This window comes from Aphelocoma coerulescens, chromosome 18 (assembly GCF_041296385.1).
Source record: "Aphelocoma coerulescens isolate FSJ_1873_10779 chromosome 18, UR_Acoe_1.0, whole genome shotgun sequence".
NCBI lineage: Eukaryota > Metazoa > Chordata > Aves > Passeriformes > Corvidae > Aphelocoma > Aphelocoma coerulescens.
The window spans coordinates 2982849-3004896 of NC_091031.1; the positions used below are offsets into that span (position 1 = coordinate 2982849).

At 39.4% G+C, this 22048-nt stretch overlaps 1 protein-coding gene across 7 annotated transcripts in view; it reads right to left on the reverse strand.

Moving 5' to 3' along the window:
* The window catches only part of CEP112 (centrosomal protein 112), a 159582-nt gene that overhangs the window by 93053 nt on the left and 44481 nt on the right, over nucleotides 1-22048 (reverse strand). For all 7 annotated transcript variants that reach the window (XM_069032391.1, XM_069032389.1, XM_069032390.1 and 4 more), the window contains 2 exons: nucleotides 7910-8045; nucleotides 4664-4771 (listed from right to left, as the gene is read on the reverse strand). In XM_069032391.1, the coding sequence (XP_068888492.1) occupies nucleotides 4664-4771; nucleotides 7910-8045 (244 nt within the window). The remainder of the gene's footprint in view (nucleotides 1-4663; nucleotides 4772-7909; nucleotides 8046-22048) is intronic.

Genomic DNA, 22048 nt, shown 5'->3' on the forward strand with positions numbered 1-22048 from the left:
GGGGACAAAGCGAACTGGAGGTTGAGCTTGTTATCTCTATTAGTGTTAATTACTAAATTAAGGTTTTGCCCGAGAGAACCTCACTCTTTTCTTTAAATTAACCTCACTAGAAAGTTATAAAAGATAAAAAGATCTACAGAATATTCTTCCTCTCCTCTCAATAACACTTTCATCTGCTCCAGCACACTGCTAAAATAAGAAGAATTTCTCAACAGCACCTCAGATATTGTCCTTGCTGCTCGCAGGTAACATTACAAACATGCTTTTTTCACTTTTAGCCAGCTATTTCACACTTCTTTACCTCCCTTTATTAAACAAGGTGTATTTAAGCTCAACCACACCTTTGTCTTGCTCCCAACTTAAAGGCATTGTCTATTGACTAGTCTTTAGCATGATTTCAAAGTGATTTCATTAAATACTCAGGAAAATATTTCTGAAGGTGTCTCTTTCTTTCCTATTTGGATAAATAGGACAAAATGACAACTCTAATTTCTTCATAACTTTTACAGAAGTCAGAACCCAACAATAAATGTCACAAGAAAGGATTTCCTGAGATACAGGGAGATTCTTCAGCTATCATGTAACAACTTTCCACTTTCCTATGGAAGCATGAATAATTATTTTCAAAGGGAATAAACACAGTTAAAGAGGAACCAAACCAAAAGGACTATTTATATATTTAGGTTGGCATCTAATCTCAGAGAGTATGGCCATAACTCACCAGGTAACACCATCCTGCTCTCACAATAACTCATCAACTGTTTCATCGTGTGTTCTCTCCCTGCTAAAAATAAAATTTCCTAGGCTTTGGCTCTCTTACTAATCTTGTATCTCATCTATTTCATATTCACTCAGTCACTTCAGCAAATGTTTACAGCAAAAAATGGGTGTAACAGTGATCACAATGATTATTAGTGGTTTGGGGTTCTTTTTAAAGGACAAGCTAATGTCATTTAAGCATTAGGATCACATTAAGTTCACTGAAAATGTTCCATTCTTGACAATTTATTACAATCTACTTGAAACAAAGGTGTGCATGTACTTGAGTGTGTTGGGAAATGTCCCTGCATAAAGCCCTGTCCCACCTCTGCCATGGAACCACCACCCCCCCCAAGAGATATGCTCTCCGAAAATGCTCAACTGACATGGGATATGAGGAAAAAATCAGCAAATTCCTTAACTTTTCTGTCAAATTTGACTACAATTCATTACTGAAAAGCCTGGGCACATGCTCTTTCGAACATTTGGGCTCACAGAAGACGAACTCCTCAGAAACACTTCCCAGGTATTTTGAGCTAAACTGAGGATGTAATTAGAAAGTAGGGGAAAAAAATGAAAAGAAGAAAAAAGGGAGGGGGTGCAAAAAACCAAACAATCTTTCTTCCTGTGCTGACAGTGCCATAAAGCCCAACTATAGACACTGCAACCATTTCAAAGGCAGGAAAGGCTGAGGCCTTCGCTGTGCTGTCCACTGGCTTTGAAGTGCCAAAAGCAGCTGCTCCCAGCAGATAGGAACTGTGGTGCTGCTGGAGTTATTTTTTTTCTTCAAAATATACTTTCAAATCTAACAGCTGCAAGTAGAACAAAGTTGAGCTAAAGTATATTTAAAGAAGAAAAAAAAAGCCACCAGTTTCTCTCTAAGAGTGTTCTCAGTGGATACTTCAAAAGCAAGTAGCACCAAATCAGATGAAGCTGGAACCAGGAGGAACACGTGACAGCTGAAACCAAATACTGCAAGGTCCAAAAGTTCCTTTTTGCTTTCTTAATGAATTTGAGTGCATTTGAAAAGTTGACAAAGTATTAAACTGCAATGGTTTTGTCTGAATTCTTTTTGAAGCAAAAGGCAAAGATGAATAAATATCATGTTATTTGTTGTTATAAATATCAGATAAATATCAATATGTAACATATCAGTAGGTCTAATCTACAGGCAGAGCAATCTTTCAGCCCTACAACCACCAGTCCATATTCACACCAGTAATTGTTTTGAAATCAATATTCAAGGAGAGTGTTGTGACATCAACCATTCAGATAAAGCAGAGAAGTGAAACCACTTCTCCAAGTGCCTACACCTCCGAAATGTTTCGCTGATTGGAGAACTGGATAACACATCAGTTAATTTGGTTCTTCATCACCAATCTGATTAAAATCATGGGCAACTGAATTGTCCAGGGTGCCATCAGTGCTACCCTTCCCACTCACCAAGACAGCCAACAAAAAACACATCTGTAGGGCAACTTCCCTTCCCTTTGTGTCTAAATTCCATTCGACAATTAAATTCAGACACTTGAAGAAGAACATCTCAAAGCAATCACTACTTTCTCAGGTAGCTAAAATCTCCACGTTTTTGGTTGGGTCTCTATTTCCAGCTGGAAGTCTGCTCGAGGCCTGTCAAAATGTACCCCCACTCCTAATTCACTGCTCTATTTAAACAGTTTAAATCAGTCTGTTCCTCGCCAAGTAACAACCAAAGAAATATGCAGTAAAACAAGGCAAGGAAAAATCTGCTTTAAAAATGGCTTAGAAGTTCTGAAGCATAAATAGAGAGCAGTGCAGAGAAACAGAAGTTGGAAGTACTGAAAGGAAATTTTAAGAGTGGAAGAACTGAGCTCATCCTGCTCCATGGTGGGGCTGGAGGGGCTTTGTGCTGCAGAAAGGGCCTTCCAAAAGAACGTCATTCACAGTGATAACCCACTGCAATCTGCAGGAAGAGGCACATATTTTTCATGCTCACCAACCTTCACAGAACATTCCAGATGAAGTACAAAGAGAAATAAATTTTTAAAAAGGGCATAAACAGGATTCCACTGAAAATTCTTCTGAGGCTTTCATTGTTTAGCTGTTTAGGGCTGAAACCCTTGGGTTCCAGTGATGTTTCATAAAGCTTAGCTGTTCTTTCTTACAGTAAAAGCAGCTATCCCAAATAAAATAAATGGGAAGAGGTAAACATCTCAGTGAAAAATGCTTTCACTGATGTTTACCACAACATTGTTACAGAATAGAGTCACCAAAATTTTTTAACTCTCATATTAATTGCTTGTTTTGTGGGTTTTTTTGACACAACCTGCAGAAGGTCTGAATATAAGAAGATACATAAAACCAAACCATGACAATATGGACATTATCATTTGCTTTTAGTGTGCAAAGTCAGCTAAGTACTTGGCAGAAAATTTTATCTATGGCTTGGTGGATCTTACCATGGTTATTAAAGGAAAATTACCATTTGTAGGGTAAGAACAGGAATGTTGTAACTCCTGATACACTGCAGATTAGCATTTATCTCTATAGATCATGCTCCTAAATGTGGGAACAAAATCTGTGAATAAATGCTTACTTTGGACTTTAAAGATGCACTAAAAATTATGAGACCTGTAAAAAAAACCATGAGGCAACTATATCACTAAAATGATGTAAAAATATGATTAAATTAAAAATTCCAGCTTAAGGCAGATGCCCAACCGACCCTGATACTTCCCACTGCCCTCCTTTTGGCATGTCCTTGACACATCAAACTTCCTCACCCTTCCTGCACAAATCCCCAGTATCTCTGACTATTCCAGAACCACTAAATACAGGAATCATCATAAGTAACATCATCCAGTTAAACTGAACACTTGTGAGATGTCCCTCACCCTTCCAGAGGCTACCGCGTCACCTCTGTCAGGTGGCAACACAAGTGGTGACGTTGACAGCTCTGAGTGAGGACAGGGAAAATGCTTTGATCTGACCCAACAAATTCCCTTCTGTTCCAAGAGCCATACACAAAACACACATTGTTCCTCCCCAGCACAGACCAGGGTGTCTCTCAACACCTACCAAAGTGATCTTGTTCCTTAATTCCCTGAAAAAGCCCCTTGCAGATGGACCAGAGCAGGCCTGGCTCCAAAGCCAATCGCAGCGTTTCATCCTCTCACAGCACAGAAGACAAACAGAAATGAAACCACATTTCCCTGGTGGAAATGCAAGCTTACATCCACACAAGAACAGCGATAAGAGAGAACTTTTATGGATTAACCACCTCATTCCTATAAAGTACTAAAAAAAACCCTTTCAATCCTTGAGCAGGTGTTACCAGCAAAGGCCAGTTTAATTTCATGACCAAGTACCACCTCACACCAGTGTTTGGTGGTGCAGCTCCTCAGCTCCCAAGCCTGTATCACGCAGTAATTTCTCTACTTCTACTTTTACCCCCTTTACACTTCACAGCACTACTGAAAAAAACTTTCTTGTCTCCACCCAAATGTTCCCTGAATATTTCCCAACCCTGAAATTACATTACAAAGAAGAAAATCATGGTCAGTGGGCCAAAACAAGCATTGGTACGAACACTCCCCATGTCAAAAATGATAAAAAGAACAAACCGCCGCTTCTTGACAAGAAGGAAAACAGATAATGCATTAAATAATTTAACCTGGTGATTACGAAAATAGGTGTTGCCACCTGTAAGCCTAGGAAACAATTTGAAAGAGTCGGAGGTACAAAGGATTGTGAAGAGGAAACACAAAGTATTTTCTGTGTAGGTTCCTCCCCCTCCATCCCCATCACAAAATTCTGCATATCTATAAATTGTGTTTTTATAGGAAGGACAGCAGCACACAGTGACCTACAGCTGCAGGAAGGGGTGTCCCTCCTCCCCTCCACCTGGAGGAGCAAAGCAACTGACCTGTTGTTCATATCTTTTCTTGATCTCATCCAACTGCCAGGAGAATTCTTGGGCTTGCTTTTCCCGGAGCAATTTTGATCTCTTTAGATCTGCTTCAACCTCTGCCATCTACATGGGAAAAGAAAGGGAATATTTAATATTTTTTTTTAAAAAGGCATAGCTTGAAATGTTCTGACATTTCTACAGTTGTTTGTAAACCATCAAAGAGGCAAATATCACTTGTTGAGAATGATAACAACACCATTTGTATGTGGTGAAAATGAATATTCAGTCACTACAGGATTATTAGTCAAGGACATAGTGATCACTGTTATGCCACTCCCTAATTACAAAGGATGGGCTCAGTTTTTCGCTCAACCGTGGTGAATATCCCATCAAAATTAAGTGATTATTTTCTCTAGACATATTTAAGACTCAAATATATTTCACTTAAAAATTTCTGCCCGTGGAAATTCAAGGGAAATCATGTGCGAGTCAGAGCATAAGCTACACATTTAAAGCAAGTTTACATTAAATCAGAAAATAACTTAAAATAACTTAAAAGAGAATTATTTGGCTGCAAGTTAAGTCCTCTGAAGATAGTCATCGCCTATGAATAATGAGTCCCACAGATTCCAGCACGCAGCATCAAGGAAGCAATTTCACAACTCAATTAACAAAGGCTTTTGTATCTAAAGCACAACTGTTAGCTGCACATCAGGCGTGTTTCAGAGGGAATATATGTATATATGTGTAACTCTGCTGCAGTGCACACTCATCAATGACTTTTAGATCTAGATCCCAATATAAGCAGTGAATAAACTGTGTCCCTAAAAAGAGAAAAGAGGTGGAGAGGTCTGGAGGACCAGTGCTGCCACAAGCCCATCTGCTACACAAAAAGAAGAAACCCATGAATTCCTGAACCACAAGCCAAAATCCTGCTTGGCCTAAGGGAGTGCTCAGTGTTCAACAGATGTCTGTGCCAACTGGCCTGGACATCACTCCCCAGCCAGGAAGGAGGAGAAAAGGCAGCACTCAGAGTGGGAAAGGCATTTTATTGCAGAGTACTCCAGCAAGAAAGGAAGGGACTGGAGCAGGAGCAGTTGGCCAAACAGAAAGCAGAAAAAGAGAATAGTGAGGAAGCAGTTCCTGAACCTCACTGCTACTATCTGCCATTAAGAAAAGGAACTGCAATCAATGTTTTATGAATTATTTTCTTCCGGCTCCAAACTTACTCAAATTGCATGTCCATGGCCTGTTTTACTCAGGTCAATAAAATCCAGAAAAATAACAGATCTTGTTACTGCACTAAAGGAGTTTTTTTAAGAGAATGAAAACGTTCTAAAAAGTGAAACAGTAAAAACATATGTAAAGATGCTTTAAATCTACTCGCTTCTGCAGTTTACTGGTTAGGTCACATTTGTCTATTTCCAACAACTGCAACAAAGGTTCTTGATCATTATTTGCCCAACCCAGGAAGCCCCAGACCTAAAATGACATAGTCCATGTATTGTTTCTCTATTTTTTACTTACTACTGGAAAAAATGCAGATCTTGCAGTTAAACACGTGCCACCCACCCACCAGTGGGCATCAGGTGACTCTTAATAACCACAAGCTTGACAAAATAGGAAGCAGATGGCCAAAAAAATGATATTATCATAGAGACAAACTAATGAATCAAATACTGATTGCAACAACTGAAAATGACCCCATCCTACTCATCTCCATAATTAACTTTATTTCACACCAAAAATGGGTTTAAAGCCCAGTGTTTCTAATGCAGATAAAAGGACAGCATTGCTATGGCTACTGCAGCTGTTGTTTTGTAAGTAATACATCCCACCTCACCACAAAACATGGAATTTTCCAGTATGTTCCAATGTACTGGGGGATTTATCTAAGAGTATGTGGATGCAGAGGAATGAGAAAATCCAAAGCTATGAAGAGAAGGGTTCACCAGTGTTCCTTTGATGTATTTCCTTGGACCTTGGTTCCTGTAGAATAGAACCACTCAATTGTACAATATCATTCAATATTTCTAGATTTTAGCACCCAAGTAGAGACAGAGTACAGCAAAATTTATTTTCAAAATTTCCCAGAATGCAGCACCATTCTGAAAGAAATTCATTGTAATTTTAAAATTACAGTTGACTATGTTTTCCTAATTCTTTTGCACTTTCTTATGTTTTGGACTGGTTTTCTTTGCTGAAGGTTTTTTATGTGAATTAGCCTTCCTAGAATTAGACAATATCCCTTTTGGAGCAGAACTAGCATATTATTTTAAGTTGTCATGAAGAAATTGCAGGAGGGACACACAGTACAGAAAATGTCAGATTAAAACTGTAGGATTTGTTGTATTGCCCTCGTGGGTCTGGTTTGCTGAAAACATCTTACTTTTATAAGTTTGTTCTCGCCTTTTTTTAAATTTCCAAATTCTATTATTTGCTGTCTGCATGGGTCTTTAAAATATCAGCAGTGAAGATTTCCCAGAAACTTTGAGAACAACAAAAAGGAAATTTCCTCAATCCTAAGGCAGCATCCTCAGCCATCCATTCCAGTCCCAGCCTGCAGCACCCTCCTGTCAGCAGCAAGGTTTGGTCACGGACTTGTAATCCAGAATTACAAGCTGGAGTTCCGTCTGGAGAGCTCAACCACAAAAGGGAGTTACGGAAATATCCCTTCTCTCCCCTTCTTTTTGATCACCTGTTGCTTGTTCCTCATTTCACTCCTTGGGCTGCTTTTGTAAAGTCCCAGGAGAACGGTTTAACTACTGTTTGCTTCTTAGGAAATTCAAGCCACTAAAATCCCTGATTTTCAGGGACAGAAAAATGGATTTTGCCATTCTCTGCACATGACTGCCAGCAGCCACCACAGCTCTGCCCCTGTTTGGGCTCAAACTGATTATAGGAGCTCATTAATGGAAGACAGAGTCGCCCGGAAAAGAGTAGGAAGAGACACACATTTAAGTGGAAAATGACAAGCGTTGTTCCATAGGGTGTATAAACTAACACTTTATACTCTCACTCCTGAAAAATCCCTAATCAGTATCATAACTGCGGATATCTTTATAACAATGACAATTCTGGCTTTGTTAGAAAGATGAAACACCCGCCACCATCCCTTTCTGACTTGCTGCAAAGACACTACATTGTGAAAGATTTTGATGTAGCACTCTCAAGTGGAGCATGTTTCTGGCATTATAAGATCAGAATCCGCTATCCCACTGTGCCAGAGTTTCAGAAAGGCTGGCATTGTGACCTCCTCACCCGCTGTTTCATTTCAGCAGAGTCTTTCTCTGAGTTCAGCTCCACCTGCCGCTTAAACTCCTCCAGGGCAGCGCCTGCCTGCTGGGCCTGCAGCCTCTGTACCTCCGTCACCCGCCTCAGCTGCTCCTCCTTCTCCCTAGAAAGTCACAGAAAATTTTCAGAGTTCAAGTATCAAATAAAAGAACAAGTGTGCTGGTGTAAAAGAGAGGCCTTTAACCCGATCAGTTTAAAATAGTATTCAGATTTCAATTTCCTGTCCCAGCTTCTGCCCAACTTCCCTTTGCAGGCTTTGAAGAAGGCGATGGAAGGCCGGAGTTATTTTCGCTTTCTCTGATTGAATTTCGCACACCCAAACACGGCGTCCACAGCTCACAACAAAACCTCCACCTTCAAAGTCTGTGTTCACTTCAATGGCTCACTACCCACTGTAGGACCTCCTTTATTAAGCTCATCTTTAAATGAGATCTAATTAATAAATTTAATAATGATAACAACAATAATAATTAACAATAAATTAGATTTCATTAAATTAGATTTAACACCCCCCAACACTTAAACAAACTCTTTTTAGCATGATTGCCTTTTGAGATTAAAAAAAAATCCAAACAAAAAAATTATCCCAGCGCCACCTTTGCTCAGACAAGGTGCAGGATTATTCCCTGCTTGTCATATATCAAAATGCAAAGCAGGGTAATGCGTGACACGTGGTTCCTTCTTAATCTATTAGAAACCCGTAATGCTGTGATGTCTATTCAGCCTTTACAGTAATGACAGATGTTAAATCTCTGTGCAAAGATATTTCATATGAACAGCCTACACCATTTGACATATGAAACCTGATACATCTATACAAATCAGGCTGGATTTCTTCAGACTTGATGGTATATCAATACTAATGCTTCTGTAATATTTGATGTACATTCACATATATACAGACACATGAAAAGATAGACATTCACCATATTGACACAACACAGACCAAAATTCAGGTAACTTAACAAATATTTCAGAAATTTGGATGTGATTCCTCAAATATTACTAACTTTTATTAACTTGTTGCTGATTTTGTTATTAACTTAGCATTATTAACCTTTTGTGACACGTTTCTACTCCCACAGGTCAGAGGAGTTGCCTGACTTTGTGTTAAGACACTGGAGAACACGATGGTGGCATCGAGGGACAAAGCTGGCTCCACCCACGGCTTGTAACAGAAGACACATTCAAACAGACCTGGGGCTGACATTTTCATTTTCCAGGCAGAGGAAGTACCTCACGATAAATTTCCCATTTTGACAGAAATTATTTCCATATAAAACAAAGAATCTGACACATAAGAGACGGAAAAGCCCGGCTAATTCATCTCATCTGTCACCTTGCCAGCACTGGAGGAGCTGCTGCAGCACTGAGCAAGCCTTTCAGAAAGGTCAGGAAGCTGCCAAGCCCAAAGTTACAGTATTCACATCCTCTTCTGTGGTTTTCAGACCAGACTGTGACAATGGGACAAAGAACATAATCCTACATCTTCACAAAGCGGCTGTTTGCAGTGGAGGAGAGCAGGGTAATTCCATTAGCAAAAAGATCAAAGAAATGCCACAAGCCCTGAGTCAGTATATTGCTGTTTACTTTTAGAGGTTTTTTTTCATGATGCGTATTTAAAAAAAAATAGATTTTATTTTGGTGCCACACACACAGTTGACGGAATAATTGAGAATAGGGAGATGGCTCTTTTCCTTACAGAAAAAGAAAAATACCTTTCTTACCCAGCAGAAACTGGAGGAAAACAGAACAAAATCCTGTATCACAGCTTTGATAATGATTGTTTTGGGGTTTTGGGTTTGTGTTCTTAGAAGACCTGTGTAAATTATCTTCAAATTTGCTAAAGAGTATCTATCACCCCTCCAGATATTCTTTACTTCTACAGCCTCATCGATTCCATTTCCTACACTCCTTTGGGGGTGAAGCACATCTGTGTTAATCTCTGCTACCATGTTCCCCACTCATTTATGAGACAATAAAAATTACACAGCAAAAAACATCACTACCAAAATCAATATTTATTTTCCCCATCTAAATTTAAGTGGCAAAATGCCATTTAGGATTTCCATTTCTTCTGCAGAGGACCTAAAATATCTAAATTGCAAGTACAAAACTCCTCCACCATTCCTCAGAACAGGCACATCAATGGCACCCCCAGAGCTCAAAGTGACAGAAGCTGATGGGTCAGTTATCCATCAGCTCCTGCTGTTTGGCTCAGTTATCCCCCAAATTCCACGTTTCAGGGAGCTGCTGAATACAGGTATTTTTAATTTAACAGCTGCTTGACACTGAATTACATCACTCCCCTCTCCCACAACAAAATCTACCTCAGAAAGAAGAATATGCAAGAGCTCCATCCACATTTGCTACCTTGGAGAGACCATGGAGAGGGGAAAACCTCCACTTCTCCTCCCAAAGATCCGTAATTCAGCAATGGGCACTGGATAACAAATCTCTCTCCCTGCAAAACACATCTAACAATTCCACTCCACACTGGAAACAAAACCAAAAAATCGAAGCTTGTTCAAACACATCCACACTCCCAAGTGTCACGAAACACCGGGACAACAGCTTTGGTCCAGTCAGATGGAAACACAACAAATCTAAACATAAAAGGACAAGATATCAGTCCTCGTGCTCTTAGCGAGGCTCCAAATTTATGCATCTTCTTCCTTCAGAAGATATTTTTAGTTTGAAACATTATGATGTCGACTTTTAGGAATGTGGTTTTATGCACCTTCCTTTCTTTTAAGGACTTAATCCCATGAATAAATGCAACATCTCATTATAAGCAGGAAAAAACCTTCATTTTTAAGGATGTGGGAGCCAGCACTCTCTATTTTTTGTGCAGTTCAGATTTGTACAGAAGCTTAGAAAACCTGTACAACAATGGCCCTTGGTTCACAAATATAAGAAAAGCTTCACTTTTTTTCCCAAGACACCGAGCAATGTGCCTTGCATGAAGTGCTAAAATATTCACTTTGAAGATTATTTTTTTCAGTTGGACTAGTTGTGGGGCCCAATACAATACAATTACATCACTTAAATCCCCTAAAGCTGAGCTGGCTTGAATATAAAAACAGGGTGAATTTACTCTTTGCCCCCAGTTTAAAAAGCAGCAAATTCCTTTTGTTTCAGTGTATAAAGGACAAGGCAACAGAATTAGGAATCTTACATGGCAGAAACCATCTCAGGGAAAGTTGACTGTGAAGTCCAGAATTTCAATTTCAGAAATCAGCACCCTGAAGTGCACTGATAAATGGGAAATACAAACAACTTACATGCTTCCTCTTCATGCTTAATCATAAATATTTGTCTTGCTCTGTAGAATGGCTTCCAAGAGGTAACAACTAAACACAGTGAGACTTCACAGCACTGCAAGTCATGTTAATGAAACACAGGGCAATGCAGAGGTTAACAGGAGAGGTTAATTAAACTTGGGATGTCCCGGCAAATGTTAGATGAAACAACACGTTCCTGCAGGGTTCCCACCATTCCCTGAACAACTGCAAGGGCTCACCAACAGCACATGAAGCAGGAGATGCACCTGGCTGGGTCTCAGCCTCATCAACAAATTGAAACCCTTTAGACAAGAAGTGCCAGCACACACTGAACTCAACGTGGACCTGCATGGCTGCACAGGGACAGTTTCACATCCCAGGAGCAAATCCATACCCAAGCTCCCTGTGTGTAGTTTAGAGAGCTTTTCAGTGACATGGAAAATAATAATAGACTGTGAAACTCCTCATGTTTTCCTATAAAATTATACCAGGCCTTAAGTCCCAAATAGGCAAATTCTTCTCCAGGTTTTCAAAACCTGCTGGCAGCACAGCCCACTGAATCCCAACTGTACCGGAGAACTGAAGCAGAGCAAGGAAGTTCTATAAGGATGTATTTTGCCACTGAATAAACTTCTGAGGCTTAGATTCTGATGGACTCCACAAGAGGGAGAGGCTCCATCCCTTGTCTAACTCTCCCAGGTTGTTACGACTCCAGGTTTATGCCTGTAGATAAACATGAATCTCAGAATCCCAGAATGTCTCAAGCTGGAAGGGACCCATAAGGATTGCTGAGTCCAACTCCCTGCTTCTCACAGGGCTACTCAAAACTAAATCATATGACTAAGAGAAGGCTGAGGTATGGGAAAAGCAGAGTCATGGCTGAGCCTCCAGCCCCACTGATGATGCTGAGATCCTGCTGGGAAAGGCCAGGCTGTCCTGCCATTCCCCAGAGATCCCACATTACACATACTCTAATGTTACGTATTCAGATTTGCTGTACTCACACAAGTCTTTACCCATTCCTTCCTCCCTCAAATATTACTACTTATGAGGGAAAATTGCTTTGCTATCCACCAAACTGCAAACTATTCACTTGCTGGAAGGCAGCTGAAGAAGGATATTGCTGTATCTACACAGCCTTCCTTTTTATTTAATGACACAAGAAGTAAAAAATTGACTCTCACTAACATGTTGAAACAAAATCAGTAATCACCATTTATATAATTCATTTAGATTCAAAAATACCTTAAAAACCCCTATATAAACACATTTCCAAAGGAGAGCACAACTTCTTACATAATACACAGTGAACTGTGTAGCTGAAAACACAACCTGCATCAAAACATACCCAAATTTCCCATGCAAACCAAAATTCAGGAATTTCACCATTGTATCTTCAGTGTCTACAGATAAGAGGACCCATCCAGTGTACAGACACATACATTTGACTTTATATAGGGAAATTTAAGCAGACCCACAATCCTGCTCCTGATCCCCGAGAGTCCCTCACATGGAGGTGCCCTGGTACCATCAGGGCTCCACAAAATTGCAGCAGTTTAATTAATTCATTAAATTTACAGCCAAATGCAAGACCCATGCTACCACTTTTTAGTGCCACAACCATTAAAAACTAGTCCCTGCAACATTCTAGAATGCAGATATTCCACAATATAAATAATGTGTTCAGGCCTAAAGTACCACGTATCTGTAAAAAAAGGGGTTAATGGGTTAGTTAATTGTTAAAGAAGAATGCTTCGGCAGTAATGCCATGTCTGTGATATACACAAAAATCAATTTTGCTTTTCCTGCTCTCCTGTTTTTAACACACAGTGACAGCCCAGTAGGAGCTTTGGGCCTAACTGCATCCACCTCATCTGTGCTTGGAGCATCCTTCTGCATGGGCTGTGATTCCCACAAACAACCAGGAACAACGAGGGCTCTCCTACCATGCCAGCCCCAAACATATGGAATATGTGCAGAACACTTCTTCTTTCTGGTATGGAGAGGAAGAAAGACAGTGTGAAGTCATTCAAGCGGAATGATAACTAAACCAAAGCCAGATCAAAGGAGCGAAGAAGAAAGACTGAAATGTGAAGCTGAAATATTTATTGCCTTCAAAACATCATCCCTATCCTGTCCCTGGGCACTTTAATATTTCGGAGTTGTTAGAAAGCATTCTAACTTGCTTCATCATTTCAAAGAAATAAAGCCAAAAATATAGAGCCAAGAAATAAATACAAAGCCTTCCCCAATTTTAATAATAAGATGAGCTTGTCTTTATGAGAAAAAGCACAAATCCACTTATAAATTGTTCACAGTTTGCATAATTTGAGATGTTAACATCAAAAAGCTGGGCTGCATTCCTTCAAGTAAGCTCCAACAATGGAAGATATTTACAATACAATTATTGTTTTAAAATTTATACTTATGTTTTAAATAAATCATGAGATAACATTAACAAACTAAACCACTCCTTAAAGCCGTTAATGAATTTAGAGTAAATAATACTCCATATGTGTAGTATCACACTGAAATAAGAATAATGCATTACATTCAAAATTAATGGCTTGCAAATTAAGTAGACATTGGTTAAACACACTAATAATTATTATAACTATTTCTCATTACAATAATGACAGGGCACTGTTGTGCTAGGTGCTATGCAAACAGAATAAAACAGCAACTGCCAAATGATGAATGTGATGTGGGTTAAAAGGCTGGGCAAGTGCTGTAAATGTGGCTGGAAAGGAAAACGTTGTAATTTTGCTCCAGCCTGCAGAAACTGTCTCCAAGATTTAGATGCACCACATATATAAAGACCACGGAGGCTCAGCTATCAAGGGAGGAGGATTAGAACAGGGATTAATAGTCACGGCTTTCCCATGCTGAGACCACAGCTAAACCTCAGCAAGGACAACACAGAGGGGAGAATTAGAGAGACAGGTGTAGATAATGGCTTAGAAAAAGGGAGACAAGTCTGTAATTAAAAGGTGGACCAGAAAGTCACCATAGACAGCAAAGAGATTCATGAGATACCCAGAGAAGAGGTGCAAAGAAGGCAAAGATGGAGATCAGAGAACAGCGCTGTGGCACTGAGAGCTGGGGAGCGAATAAAATAAACCATCTGGAGGACAAACTATGTGAGAAATCACCAGGCACAGGACAGAGCCAGGCAAGGAGAATCACTTAACACTAACAAAGCACAGCCCGTGGTGTGTGAAGAGTGACAGAGCCAACAGTGGTTGGCAAACCAAAGATGCCGAGGAGGAACTGCCAGGATTAAGACTGTTAAGGAGGTACAAGGGCACAGAATTCATCCTGTCATTCTACTGACTTAAGGTAACTGTTTTTATGGTTAAAATATTTGTATAGTTCAGGATTCACAGTAATAATATTCATGTTGTAGTAGATAATAAAGATAATTAATTCTGGGGAACCATGAGTGTCTACTTGGCTCATCGGTTTCTTCTTTTCAAGAGGACATGGATTGTCACAATTTTCCTTAAAAGTACTGTTTGAGTTACTAACTTCAACTCCTCAGTGAAGGTTGGTTGTATTGTTGCTGAAGTTGAAGGAAAGTTGAACAAAGTACATAAAAAGTAAAAGCAAAATTAAGATTATCAAATGTAACTGAAGTCAAGTGATCACAATCATCAAGCAACAACAAGGAACACAGTTTTTCCTTGTACTACTTTGGAGATGGTTTCTCAGTGATCCAAAGGAGGTGACAGCCTGAAACATTTCATGCTTTTTAACAATCAGTAATTGAATTCAATCATCTGTAAGACTTTCTTTAGCCAACTGAAAGCTTTTCTCATTTCATCAATGTTTTGGGCATTGTATAATCTTGAAATATAGCCCACCAAATCTGAAAAATACACTGATGTGAGAGGGAAGCCTTTTGGAATAACAATGGAACAATTCTGACATTAGTGGTGATTATTTGTATACACATTTAGTCAATGCAACTGTTATAACCCTTAACTACATTAATTAGTAGAACAGCAATTTACAGCAATGAGTTAAGTGCTATAGCATGATAGAACAATGCTCTTCACCTCACAAGGCAATACTTCCCATTTCATAAGCTGTGTGTCATATCAAACCATTTTCATAGCTGTTATCACTAAAAAGATGTCATGTGATATCTCTATAACCATCTTGAGGGACATAACAGTCCCAGAGCCAAGGATTAAAAATCAACTGTTACATTTTTTTTTGTACAACTGCAGCTTTCCTTTCAATACATATTTCATTATTGCCAGTAGGTCTCCAGAGAAACGGGGGGAAAGAAAATGAAAGGCTGTAAATAGTTAATAGAACACTTTATTTTTGCTTTTAAGTGAGACTATTAAACAAAGCTACCACATTTTTGAGCCCTCTGTTCATGCTCCACGTTGTGGCCCCTAGAGCGAGGGTAAGGGAATGTTTACAATATGCTGGAAACTTTGACTGGGTTTGCTCTAAAAGGTTTCAGATGCTCAAGCACAGCACCAAGCAGAGAACAGCTGCTTGGTTTTCCACTGATTCTTAGAGGAGAAAAAAAACCCAAAAACCAAACCAAACCCACCCTACCAAAAAAACACACACAGACCTGTTTTAAGGAGTAAAACTATATCCCAACTCCTCAGCCACATCACATTACCACTGTTTTTAAATCACGGACTTGGCTTTTTTCATCATATTGCAACTGCTGTACCAAGACAGCCCTGAACATTTTAATAAAAGATAATGATAAACACAATGAACATGGGTATAAACTCTTAACAATGTTCTTTTATTGCAACACTAGGAATTAAAGACAATGCCTGCTCATATTCCTTTAATTATTTCCGGCTTTAAATAGTAATAGCTTTTCCATTCTGACAAGAATTCTCTCCACACACAAATACTTCATTTTCAAGGAAAAATGGAATTAACTGCAGGAAAACAGCTACACTTAAGCAATTACCCTAAAAAAATTAACAACAACAACAAGCAATTACTCAGAATCTGGATTCAACTTAGAGGAGCAAGAAAGGAAAAAAGGGCTAAAAAATTAACTTGTGGTTAAAGCTATCACTCCCTTTATTTATTTATCATTGCATTGATGATTCTCAGGCTATTGTGTTTTGCTGTGTGCAGTGGCATTTCTGACGCACACCACTTCAAGAAGCCCATACAAGAGGATTTGAAGGAGCAGCTGTTTAAATATAAAGTTTTCAAAGGGCTTGGTAGAATCAAATTCTCAAGATCCACTGTAAATCACAGCTTTTTTTCAAAATATAACTTCTGTATATTTTGAAAAGCCCAAATTTCACTTCTTTTCAAAATGCTGGGGTCTAACAATTATGCAAATGTAAATTGCAAACAAATTTAATTATTTCCACTGCTATTTATTCTACCTCCTTCTGCCAGCTCTCTTCACATGTTTATTTTTCCTTGCCTTCATCTGATTCCCTCTTTATTGGGTCAGCAGCATTTATTCCTCTCAAATCTATGTCCCCTCACTTCTTTTACACTGTTCCTTTTGTGGTATTACAGAGAGAAGAAAAGTTAAATAAACATCATGGGAATTTTGCAAGACACAAGCAATCCTAAAGACTAGAAGATCCTTACATGAAACTTCCTGTGCTGAAGTTTGATGCATTTTTGGGTACTTCTGAACAAAGCAAGAAGAGCTTTTCAAATCAAACGAACCCAAGTCTTCTCTTTGTGTGTCAAAGGGAACCATACAATGAAAAATGAGTCATTAGTCAGCCACAGCTGTAGGAAAAGATTCTGCAAAGGACCAGTTCACCCTGTGCCCATTTTTGTCTTGTCACCATTTCACCAGAGCAGGTGAACTGGGAAACCCCAGGCAGAAGGAGCAGCTGCTGGAGGCAGCCAGGCAGACTCAGAACAACAGCAAAACCTTAATAAAATACTCAGAGCAGCATGAAAACAGGATCTCATAAACTCAGATCATCCCACTGCACCAGAGCCCAGAGCAGACAGGGGCCTTGTGGAAATAAAAGTGAGAGAAAAAGGGAATTTACTGACCTCCAACGTCACTGCTGTCCAGGAATTCCCTGTGCCAGGGACCCAGCCTGAGGCTCCACAACAGTTCTAATTTCATTTTAAATTCTGCTTTTAGCAAGGGTGATATCAAAGCCATGCTCTGAAGGCTTTACAGGTATCAATACTGAGTTTGATATCACAAGGGAAACCTGAGAATAACTCCAGCTCCATGGATCTGGATCAATGTCAGGTAAGGAATGACCCAGAACAACCAAATGACTGGCAAACCAGTCCAGGAGATGACAAGTGAAGCCTTTTGAATAAAGATGACTGAGGTTTCAAGAAGAGTAACTGGTACCAATAAAAAAGCATTTCCTTCCCTAAAGAGCATTTCTTCCACCTTGATTTAGGAAATACGAGTGCAAACACATTTTTATCAGGTATTTTCTGTGAGGCAAAACCTTGTAGCAGAAATAACTGTGCTGTACACAAAAATTGAAATTTAAAATATCAGTTAGTACTACCGAACACCTGACAAAATCCCTACAAATAGCAGCCCAGCACAGGGAAGCACAGAGCATTGCTCTCACACTGGAATGACAAAAAGCAGTGGAAAAAGGTTTTTTAAGCCTACAGCGAGGCAACTCCATGGCACCACCTCCAACAAGAAATCAACTTCTTCTCCTTGACTCCCATGTCAGAAACCATGTGTATGTACACAAGGATATAGGAGAAAAGAAAAGCAAATCGTTTTCATTTCTGCGTTTTAGTGAACACCTGCAGGCGCCACCCTCACACCATGTCATGGTTGGGAAGATTTGGTCTGCCACCTAAACCAAATCCCAGAATACTGTGAGGGCTGTCTGTGAGTGCTTTAGAAACTACTGAGAAACTATTGTGAAAATCTGCTAATAGACAGAAGTGGCTTTGCTGGTTTCTAGAAAGTTTAGGAGTTTAGCCCCTCTTTCTTCCCCAGAAGAATTTTAAACAAGTTCAGACAAGGGGTAGAGAAGCCATGGAAAAAAAGAGGTGTTGGTAACTCCTTATGTAAACAAATAATTTTATTAAGTGACTCAGAATAAAGCAGCTGCTCAGCATTTGCTCTGTATCATCCCCACTTACGAAGTGCTGAGATTTGGCTCCATAGACAGACTTGAAAAAAAAAAGAGGCAAAGAGTGAGAGGGAGAAGGCTGTGGAGCACTGGAGTGGAGATGTGCAGGCATCCCTTGACACTGCAGTGTTTAACTACAGCATCTGCACCTGTGCAGGGGGAGTTTCGTTTCGTTTCGTTTCGTTTCATTTCATTTCATTTCATTTCATTTCATTTTTCTTCTAATGTGACCTCTTAAAATTTGTTTCCTTCAACCACACTACAGAGCTAAAGAACAAGAACTCAGGAAATCTGTATTTCAGGAGCACATGAAAATGTTATTTGTGCATGAGGCAAGCAAAGCAAAAAGTATTAAATCAGATCCCATAATAATCCCCAGTACATGAGAACTGTCACAACTGTTATCCTGAAGAAACCAATGTAGTCTGCACTTCCATGAAAGTGACAGATGATCACAGCCTCAAACTATTCAGTATGTTTATAATTTAGTCCAAAACCTCTCAGTTTCAAGATTGACCAACCTTATATGTCTATGCAGCCACAAAGGTGCTATTCCCTTTCCCTGGAAGTGCCCAAGGCCAGGTTGGACAGGGCTTGGAGAAACCTGGGATAGTGGAAGGTGTCCCTGCCCATGGCAGGGGGTGGGATGGGATGAGTTTAAGAGCCCTTCCAACCCAAACCATTCTGGAATTCTCTGATAACTCCAGAATGGAAGTGGCAAACCACCTCTAAACTGAGCTGGTATCGTGGTTGTGGTGTTGTGTAATCTTCAATAAAATGGAGAATATTTCCCTACAGCAAATATATATTCCTCATAGTAAACTAAAAGTATCAAACAATCTGCTACCAAAATACTAGCAGAGGCAAAATAAATATACTGAATGAATAAGCACCCAAATTCCACAGAACAAGACACAAGAGATGATGCTGAGAGCTGTTTAACAATATTGCATAAAGTCAGCAAGACCTTTTCTTTCTCTTCCATGCAATTTCTTCAGCAGCAAATGGGTACCAATTTTTTCTCTCATTTATTTTCTATTTCATTGTACTCAGTTTGTACTGTGACAAATTCTATACCTCTATTTCCTACTCCTCTGCTCACTGTGAGAGATAAGAACAGCAGAGATTTAGCCTATTTGCAATCCACTCTCCTAACACATTTTCTGCAACCAAAGCACAGGGATTACAGAAACAACCTTTCCCCCCAAGTAATTACAGAGAAGCTTTTCAAGCAAACTTTGTTCTTATAGAAATGCCATTTAAAGGACATTCTAGAAAAGCCCTTGGAGCACTTCTTAGAGTGACTTTTGCTATTAGGCAATGCCCGTGACATGCACTGCAAAAGTAAATATAAATTATATATCCACAAGTCACCACCACAAGTCAGGAGTGTTGGAGCAATCCTTTTGCAAAAGGTTTGCTTTTGACAGCCATTTCTACCATGAACTTCAGAAGAAGAAAAAAAACCTTATGTAAACCCTTATTCTATATTGAAACTGTGGCAATACTATTTTTTTTTTATTTTGAAGTGAAAGATACTTTTAGAAATGTGCATTTTACTATTCCACACAATGTCTCAAATCACTTTCATTCTCCATCAGTGTGGATACATTTGAAACAGCAGTAGCACTGTTTGCTGTCACAGCACTGGAAAAATAATGATAATAATAACAAAAATCCCTCTAAAATGCCTGCCACTTCCCTTTCCGTGTGCTTGCAGCTCACCAGCTACTCAAGACATAAACCTGTGGCCATTTCAGAATCAAAGTGCATTCAGATCAAAGTAGTTTATGAGAAATCACTGATGCACCGACTGGGTTCTGAGTTGCAATTCCATAAGGCATCGTTTCTGTTGAAGATGCTGAACTGTATTTTCACCCACCTCACGCAAGACAAGGTTGTTTTCTTAAGATTTACTGTGTCTGCCTTAGTGTGGAGTTATTTAATTTCATTCAGCAAGTAGTTAAAGAAATTCACCAAAATGAAGCATTTTTACATAAGATATTGGCTCTTACGAATTCATATTAATAGCAAGGGATTGTTAAAAAGACTTATTTTTGCAGCAAAATCCATAAGGAAGCCATCTACTTCTGCCACAATAAATATCACTGCTCCTTATCTATTACCTACATGCATATCATATAAAGACACATATATGAAAAATCTTAATATTGTCCAGAAACACTGGTGCTAAATCAGTGGCTTGAATTGCAGAAAGCCCTGCAGGACTGACAGCTCCTCTGTCCTGGGCATGTGAGTCTGTTCCAACCCTGCTCAGAAAGGTCAGACCCAGAAGTGAAATCCCAACCAGCAGAATATGAGCTGGGCCCGGACTAGGGCACTGCATTTCGGCAAATATCATCTTTTTAGGATCACCAATCCACCCTCAGGAATCTGCCAACTTCTGTCTCCATCCAGACAAAACCACACTTGAAAGCTAATTTTTATTTCTATTCAGTTACAGAATCATCACTTATTAGCATTATTAATTCCATCATTAATCTTAAAATTAACCCCAAATCCCTGCTATAAAACAACCAAAAGAGCAGTAGTGTAGAGTTCTATTAAAGAGCAAAATCTGCAAAATTAAAACATTTTCCATTTCAAGTGGGAGAGGTATATATGATTTAATATTAGAAATCTCTACATTATTTTCAACACCCTGAATCAAAGAAAACAAAATGAAAAGAAAAAGCCTAAGAGAAACAGAGTGCCATAGGACATGGAAGTGACTCCACAATATCACAGAATATTCCCAGTTGGAAGGGACCCACAGGAGTGGAAGCAATTTGTACCAGAAGACATTTTGAAAACCATAGAGAAATAGGTATTAATCACTTGCTGTGGGGGAAATAGCAGGTGATTTTTAGCCTGCTGAACAGTCCCCAGGGGTTTTCAATCCCAGGAGCTGACCCATCCCCAGTTTTGGCCAAAGGATTCACTCACAGGAAGCACAAGGCTGGGACTGAGCTCTGCCAGCACTGTCATAGTTTGTGGCCCCTGAAGCATCACCAGCACTTCGGGCTCTTAAAGCCTGAGTCTTTCAAATCCTTACTCCAACTCCAACCTAAACCTAAGCTTAAATACAGCCAGGGAACATCTCAAATAACTGAGGACATCCTCAGCTCTGTTCAAGAGCTCCTCAGCCGTGCTGCTCAAGTTCCAAATCCCCAGCACCTCATAGATCGTGCCTGGAGAGAGTTTCCTCTGCACCCACGTGGGGATCAACCCTGAGCAGCCACTGGGCTGCAAAGTCAGACTGGTTTTATTAACATAAGTAAGTGCAAACTGACATATTATTTGAAAGATGTGGAAGAAAATTAATGCAACTTCATTATCAACAAATCAGATGGTAAAATACGAAAAGATTAAGTGCAGCTGATAACAATTCAATCTCCCCAAATTTATAAATAATAGTCGGCCTAAAGAATTTAAAGATTAAAAGCTGGAGTTTTTATTAATGTCTGCAGTGATTTAAGATAGTCTCTATTTATGCCAAATACCTCAGAGATTATAGAAATAAAGAAATACAGACTTCAGGCCTGTCACTTTTATGGAATAAAAGTATCTTTACTTGCCTCTCCCAGCCTAGATAAGGTACATTGTGATATTAAACTGAATACTTTTAGCAAATAACTTCTGGTTTGTTTCAGAATAATCTGTTTTCCCTAGAAATTACTTCCACAGCTTTGAATTTAAACTGTATTAACACATGGAAATAATACTGTACA